The following is an 8,089-nucleotide window of genomic DNA, read 5'->3' on the forward strand; positions in this document are numbered from 1 at the left end:
CCCCCCACACACACATATATATATATATATATATATATATATGTATATATATATATAAATATCAGTATGTATATGTATGTAAAGGTAATCTATATAGTACGTATCTATATATATATGTATATGTAATATATAACTATGTTGGTTCATTTATATATATATATATATATATATGTGTGTGTGTGCACTATACATATCTTATGTATGTATGTTTGTATGTATGCGTGATTTCTACACACGCACATTCACGCACACTTCACAGACATACACACACACACCCCACAGACATAAACACACACACCCCACATATACACATACACACACATATTATATATATATATGTATATGCTTCTGCTATTCTAATTAAGTCTACAGAACCACAAGTTTTACATGCATGCCCGAATTTATAGAGATACAATTTCATTATTGTACGACATATTGTCGATTTGTATGACGCACGTTCTGATAGGGACGATCATATCCACAGACATTACACAGACACGGACATGCACGCACATTTTTCTCTAGTTTCACATTTAAATACATGGTGAACGTATAGCACACACATGTATATTTACATATATCTTTGTCCACACACTCACATATATACGATATGATACTAATCATATATAATTATATAGGGTTCGTGTTTCTGATCTAACAGTTCTGGGTATTTTACACCAGCACAAGTTGCACAGATACACTCGCTGTTGTGATGTTTGATATCACATTTATAGATATATAATCCGAAGTTTTTTTTTGCCTGATATCGACTATATATGAAGCCGTTTTTTTCTTCAAAGTTAAGAATTTCTTTCTTCAAATTTTGTATGACAAAGAAATCCGTATTTTTATAGATATATATTTGCGCATCATGCAATACATATACGTATATACATCCAGAAAGCGAATCGTAAATTTATTGCTGTCGTTTCGATCTCTGCATTGTTCCCAGTCCCATTGTTGTTGTGGCAACCTATTAGCGCAGACCTTGTCTGTATAAATGTATCACTCGGCATCATCTCATTTGTCTGCTGAGCTCTAGGGTAAAATCATTTTGCTTCTGCCGGTTTCTTCAACAAGATTGTTTTCATTGCAATCCGTTCTGAGATTATTAGATGTTATACTTGAGAAACTTTATCTCCCTTAAAGCAAATAAATGTACCCTCATCCATGCTATGGCTCGTTTACTCGTTCAGGTACCTAAGAATGAAGAGCCAATCGAAACCTATCGCGTTATGAACAAGAAGGGCGAGGTTATCAATCCGGAATGTGACCCAAACCTTCCAGAGGAAAAAGTGGTGCATATGTACAAGACAATGGTACAGCTACAAGCCATGGACAATGTTTTGTTCGAGGCGCAGCGACAAGGACGCGTTTCTTTTTACATGACTTCCTACGGAGAGGAGGTATGAGTGCGAACACGCAAACTGAGTCTTAAAAATTGTCGCTTGGAAATTTACAGTCATCGCTCACCTTTATGTGATCCATCGTCACGATGTTGTCGGATACTCGATCAGTCGGACCTCTGTTGAAGATCATGCACTTTTTTGCGATCAGTTTATTCATCATTGCAAATTGCTTGGTTTTATGTGCTTATATAATCAGGGTACACAAATTGGTAGCGCCGCGCCGTTGCTTCCCGGCGATGTGGTGTATGGACAGTACCGTGAGGCGGGGGTTTTGATGTACCGGGGTTTCACGCTTGACGAGTTCATGAATCAATGCTATTCCAATGCTCTCGAGCAAGGAAAAGGCCGCCAGATGCCTGTGCATTACGGGTCCAAGAAACTGAATTTTCAAACGATATCATCGCCTCTTGCCACACAAATGCCCCAGGCCGCTGGAGCTGCTTACGCACTCAAGCGAAAAGGAGAGGGACACTGTGTTGTCTGCTATTTCGGCGACGGGGCTGCGTCTGGTATGTTGTCTTAATTGTATAGGCTGACCAGCGATGAGAGTTTGTATGCTTTAACCCCACTTTTGGTCGTGGATTTCTTTGTTTGTGCGTGCCACTAAAATAATTCGAAAGCGATTTTTTTTTATCGAGTGGGTTGTGCGTCTGTATTTTTAAGAAAATAAGTCGTGCGCTGCAGTGATCTGAAAGTACACGTATCTTGATGCCTTTAATAGATGCGAAAATCATACATTGGATGAGGTTATACATCCTTCGCCAATGGCGCACTTTGAATTTAATCTTCTCACGAATATCCATGCATATCCTGATTTTCAACAGAGGGTGATGCGCACGCCGCCTTCAATTTTGCGGCGACCTTGGACTGTCCAGTGATTATGTTTTGCCGTAACAACGGATTTGCGATTTCTACGCCCACCAATGAGCAGTACAGAGGTGACGGTATTGCCTCTAGAGGAAGCGGATACGGGATTGATGCCATCAGGTATGGGCGACTCGTTTCGTATAAACGTATACATTTCGCACACTAAAGCACCCACGAACTCTGTATTTATCAGCTGAGAGCTATTGTGCTTATACCTATGGGTTGTTGTTATATTGACCCGTGGCATGGGACTTGTGATTACAAAGTGCAGCCTCATTGTAACCTTTTTAGATCTGCCGCAAAAAATAATCGTGTAAGGCTCCAGGGTATATAGTTTTGGGGGCAGGGCGGGCATTGTTCAGGTTTACATTCATTGTTATTTGCTGAGGTAAATTCCTGTTATAATTATGTTCTGAAATTAAATTTACTCGCATCCTTTACCCTATCTTCATCACAGAGTCGACGGTAATGATATCTTCGCAGTATATAACGCAATGACGGCAGCGCGAAAGAAGGCTGTCGAGAACAACCAGCCCGTTATCATTGAGAGCATGACTTATCGAATCGGACACCACAGTACCTCTGACGATTCATCCGCCTATCGATCAATACAGGAAGTCAACTACTGGTATGTTGAATTCACAAACTCACTCTGAGTTTGCCATATGCTCCCAACTCTTTGGACGTATTGGCTCTTTCAAATAGAACTACCAGTAGTGCTGTTTTTGTGTTCGTGAATGTTTGTTGGCCATCACATTCCGCATGAGAACACTTAATGTTCCACTCGGAGATGTTAAGTTGCAGATCACGAGGGGCCACAAAAATCTTACAAAGATGCTTCCTTCGAAAAACAGGGACAAGGAAGATCATCCAGTAAGTCGACTCCGCATGTATATGACCAACAAGGGCTGGTGGGATACAGAGAAGGATGATGAACTCAAGAAAACATCCAGAAAGAAGTATGTGACGAGCGCAAAGCTTGTACGATGTCACTGATCTATGTGAATTTCACATTTTGTCCCGTTTTGCTTCGTTATCCCTTCTGCCTCGCCTCTCATAGTTGACATGATAGCGTAAGGTATATCAATTCGATGAATCGAGCTCGGAGGTGACCTTTTCGAGTACACCTGGTTTATATTACTTTTGGTATACAAGTTTTTGGCTATCTTGTACTATTTATCTATATAGTATATAGGTAGGAGCGTTTCAATTTTGCTAAACCTACGTAACGCCTCTTGACAGCATTCTGGCCGCATTCGGAAAGGCCGAGAAGGTAGCCAAGCCATCGATCGACCATCTCTGGACGGACGTCTACGACGAGATCCCGGAGAGTCTTAAGAGACAGCAAGAAGAGCTCAAGGAACATTTGGAGAAGTATGGGCGGGAATACGCACTGGAAGACCACGAGAAACTCTAATTTTGCACAATTTAGAACTGTGTGAAGCCATAAACGGATATTAAAATAATCGAAATGCGTATGGGAAATAATAGACTAGGCAAATGCGCATTAAAAAAATAATAAGCTAAGCGAATTGTTTGCAGAATGCACGCGAATACTGGAAGTGCTTTGCCGTATATCACTACTGCCCAATAAGCCTACAGAGGCCTTTTCAAAAAAAAAAGACCGAATTTCAAATTCTTATGGAAATTTCTTGGGTCCTTTGATTTTTAAAAGCCATTTTGGACTAGAACCAAGTTTCGGACCTGATTTGCTTTCTCATTCTCTTCCTCGTGGACGATTTCGGTCACTTTATAAAAACAATTCGGAACTTAGAATAACCCGGAGGGGATGAGTCGATCTCAGTGGTCTTGTGAGTCATGAAAATATTGTATACCGAACATATGCAAGTTGACTTACGTATTTTCTTATTGCCATATATGTAGGCTTACGTATGCACTATATTATGCACATATGTACGTAAACATGCGAAGTTTTATGATTCATATGCACTTATATCTTGTAGAAATAAGCGGAATAAAGTCAGCACAGGTCTAAACTTTAAAATACAAACTTGCACAGCTTTAATCTAAACGTATATCACGTAGAAGTAAACGGGCGAGAGCTAGCGCAGGTCAAACTCTAAAACGTAAACTTGCGTAGCTTTCATGTATATTTTTATAATGTAGAAGTAAACGGGGTAGAGTTAGCACATAGGGTCTAAACTCGAAACTGCTACATACCTCGTTCCGATCAAGTACCGAACCGAACTACTTTGGTATGCTATTCGGATTGGCTCCGACCAAGCATATTTTCGATTGGCACACAAGATTAAAAAATTCCCATTGTCGTCCTACCTCAGTATTCAGAAATCATGGAAATGTACCGAAATTTCCCAATTCATGTAAATATGTACGCGCTTTTGACTCGTATACCCCCTGCGGGAAATACAAATAAATATCTAGCAAGAAAATGCCAAAAATCATAAAGTAAAGTTTGTGAGGAAAAAAAATCGGGACCGGAATTCTTCGACACCTATTGATTTTATTTTTGGGGGCAACTAAAATGGACACCTAGACCTGGATTTAATGGTTATATAATCGATTTGGATGAAGTGATATAAGAGTCCAAAACTCTCTTTTGCATTTATTCACCAGTATTTACATTGATTACAAAGGTATCATGCGGCTTAACTTGGAGGCAAAGATGCAAGATCAACCTCAACCTCCTCCTCTTGGATGTAATCGGGCTCAACTGGAGATCGCGCCATTGTAAGTACACCTAGGCAGCAAAGTTAAAAGGCCAACATTAGAGAATAACATAGTCACATTATCTACACATTGTGTAACACTCAAGAAGCCGTAATTCTGACGGATCTTAAAAAATTACCATATCCCCACTACATCTATACGTTGTTCAAGATTCTACCCGATCACCAAAGTGCCATTTAAGTATATACTTGCATCTTCACATAGTATGCCGTAAGAACAGCTGATAGCTTTACAAGCCGAAGCTATGGAATGGTCAGTCTTCATGGGTTCGAGGAGTTATTACACTGCCTTAATACTAAGTGGAGATTCATCTCAAACCATTCGCAACTTGAAAAGTACTCACAATAAATATGTACGAAATACACCGAGTCTCACCCAGTGCATGACCGATTGAAAAAAAGCCTCGCAATAAGCCTATAAAACAAAGCAATTGCCATTCCGTGTACCAGCCACTAATAGCGATAGTCGTCTGTGTCTAGCTCTCGTCTTTCGAAGATAAGATCTTAATTTCCACCAAACATATCATATCAACAGGAAAACTCCATTCCAAATGTCACACAGCTTTGCCTGAATCGATGGGGCTGCCAGTACTTACCTGATCTTGTTGCCTCGACGATCCCATAAGGTTTCAGTAGACTCATGAACGTTCCGATACGCTGAGGTTTTGTGGACAGTTCGATGGTGACATTCTCGTGACTGACGTCTTGAATGATACCACCGAACAAAGCGGCCATCTCGGTCAGCGAGCGACGATTCAAGTCCCTGCGTTTCGGAATCAGTCGATTTTGAGACTATGATTTGAACATTAATCTTAGCTACTTCTCTCCAGAGGCGAGAAGAACTGAGAACTATCGAGAACAAATTGAGCGAGTCGAATTCGTATTCACACGCACACTCATATACGTGTATGAATCAATCATGAGCGCTTCTGCCAAAAGCATACCGTCGCATGCGAAGAGGCAGGTCGGCATTCTCCTTCTCAAGATCCACCTTTACAAGCAGCATCTCTCGCTCAATGACACGAATGTCCGTGTAGTCGAATACCGCCCACACAGGGACCAAATCTTCAAGCTGTGCCGAGAGCTGTGATCGTTCCATGGAGCAAAAAAAAAATACGATATAAGGAAACGTGATACCAGTGGAATAGACTGCACACGATGGGGCATAATGTAAGCGTTGCAAGCTGGCATCGGGGATGTACAATATCTGCGCAATGCGATACTCGACAGTTAATTCGATGATTTTGGCATATGGATTATACGGAGAGGTGCACCAGTACATTCCACGCACGTGCACTTACACGCATCAACTCAGTAATCTTTCATCATGTCGTTGGACACCAATATATACCATTTGAAATGCAATGCCTCATTTGATTAGTGTTCTTAAAATCACACGCATACATATTTACACGCGCGACATATTTACATAAGGCCATCAACTGAATGTGCACACATGCTGCACCTACCTGAGCGCTCGCGTGCTGGGTGTCGTAGAACACGAGGGTGATTCTCGACATCTCCTTGAGATTGGTCCGGCCGACTACCAAACTATCAATGTTGAATCCTCGCGCAGAGATGGTGTCAACGATCTTACTCAAAACTCCCGGCTGATTGTCCACGAGTACCGTGAAGGTTCTTTTCTCCTTAGATTTGGGTCCTATAGTGGTTCATGCGATAAACATATGAATATTACAACCGATGGATAGCAGAGATGCTGTACTGACGGATTCGACATGCATCATATGTAGATGAATACCATTTGAATTCTTCCACCACGAAGTGATAGGCTGAACGAATACTGTGAAAGAAGACAAACCCACTAGAGAGCGCTTGAATAGCATAGCTATTGCTGCAATCGAATATAGAGGAGAGTTGCGATCGCCGGCCAGCATTAGAGCTAATTAACCCCACAAAAACGCGAGAAGGAATCAAGGAATTCTTGTCACAGGAGAAGTTATTGCCGAGCCTAACAATATTCGATAGGAAATACGCAAAGCACAATGAGGTCACATAATTGCACAGAAAAGTGCCGCGATAGGCAAGCCTGCACCGTACAAGGACCTTCCGCCAAAATTCTCATTCTGGGCGTCGACACGAGCACAATCGCACAATACACGATGTATAGCGAATAAACGATTTCCAGTTTCGAGGCCTTTTAAACACGCCTGAATCTTAAAATATTTTCATATCAAATGTAGTGCAACATACATTACTAGAAGGATAGAAGGGGACGCGATCCTAACTTTCACTTCAAAAGTACACTGATAAACTTATATTTTCCTAGGATAGATTAGGTAGATACGTACTTCCTCCTAAATTAGCATGGTACATATTCATAATTGATATAAAATTACGAAATATGGCTTACCCTTTGGTTTGGCTTGCGGTATCTGCGACATGATGTTTTGGCACACCTCCTCAGGCGATGGATTTTGGAATGGAGCCGGCTGCAAGGTTAAAAAGTACGACCGATTACAAACGAGTTTCTGATTTAGACGTATAGTGTAAAAAAAATGAGGTTGTTCTGCATCGAGTAAAGAAAAGGCAAAACAAGTAAAATAAGTATACATAAAGCCTGTGTGTAGTCTAGCATACACTTGGTACCATAGTAGAATACAATTGTACTGTCCCTGTATGCAAATTATGGCAGCTACTTCTGGTGCATACATACGCGCAACGTCGTGTGATGGTCAGTATAGAGATTGAAACGCACGCTCAATAGGTCTGTATAGAGATTGAAACGCACGCTCAATAGGTCAGAATAGAGATTGAAACGCACGCTCAATAGGTCAGTATAGAGATTGAAACGCACGCTCAATTAAATCGGAAAAATTTCAGCAGGAAAAAAAACCACTAACTTATGACAGAGTATGTTAAAAAGGTACTGATCGTTTATAATGCATTTTTAGTATACATGTTTGAAATATACGCCATGCGTAGTGAGTAGTGCTTAAACATGCAAAACACAATTGAAAAATATGCAGATCTTTAAAGTTAAGTAAATTGTATATGGGACAGCAATTACCATAAATCGAGCAAGGGACGAAACGCACACACACACACACACACACATATATATATATAATATATATATATATATAT

At 40.6% G+C, this 8,089-nt stretch overlaps 2 protein-coding genes across 2 annotated transcripts in view; one reads left to right on the top strand and one right to left on the bottom strand.

Annotated features, from left to right (window-relative positions):
- Positions 1-3,925, top strand: part of SARC_01885 (2-oxoisovalerate dehydrogenase subunit alpha, mitochondrial) — a 4,774-nt gene extending 849 nt beyond the window's left edge. The window contains exons 2-7 of the mRNA XM_014304365.1: positions 1,197-1,406; positions 1,606-1,918; positions 2,234-2,396; positions 2,734-2,904; positions 3,131-3,235; positions 3,519-3,925. Coding sequence (XP_014159840.1) covers positions 1,197-1,406; positions 1,606-1,918; positions 2,234-2,396; positions 2,734-2,904; positions 3,131-3,235; positions 3,519-3,693 — 1,137 coding nt within the window. The 3' untranslated portion in view covers positions 3,694-3,925. The remainder of the gene's footprint in view (positions 1-1,196; positions 1,407-1,605; positions 1,919-2,233; positions 2,397-2,733; positions 2,905-3,130; positions 3,236-3,518) is intronic.
- Positions 3,926-4,769: 844 nt separating this feature from the next.
- Positions 4,770-8,089, bottom strand: part of SARC_01886 (hypothetical protein) — a 4,141-nt gene continuing 821 nt past the window's right edge. Inside the window, exons 2-6 of the mRNA XM_014304366.1 lie at positions 7,356-7,434; positions 6,454-6,644; positions 5,929-6,068; positions 5,581-5,747; positions 4,770-4,995 (exon numbers count right to left, since the gene is read on the bottom strand). Of these exons, the coding sequence (XP_014159841.1) occupies positions 4,904-4,995; positions 5,581-5,747; positions 5,929-6,068; positions 6,454-6,644; positions 7,356-7,434 (669 nt within the window). The 3' untranslated portion in view covers positions 4,770-4,903. The remainder of the gene's footprint in view (positions 4,996-5,580; positions 5,748-5,928; positions 6,069-6,453; positions 6,645-7,355; positions 7,435-8,089) is intronic.

This window comes from Sphaeroforma arctica (assembly GCF_001186125.1).
Source record: "Sphaeroforma arctica JP610 unplaced genomic scaffold supercont1.80, whole genome shotgun sequence".
NCBI lineage: Eukaryota > Ichthyosporea > Ichthyophonida > Sphaeroforma > Sphaeroforma arctica.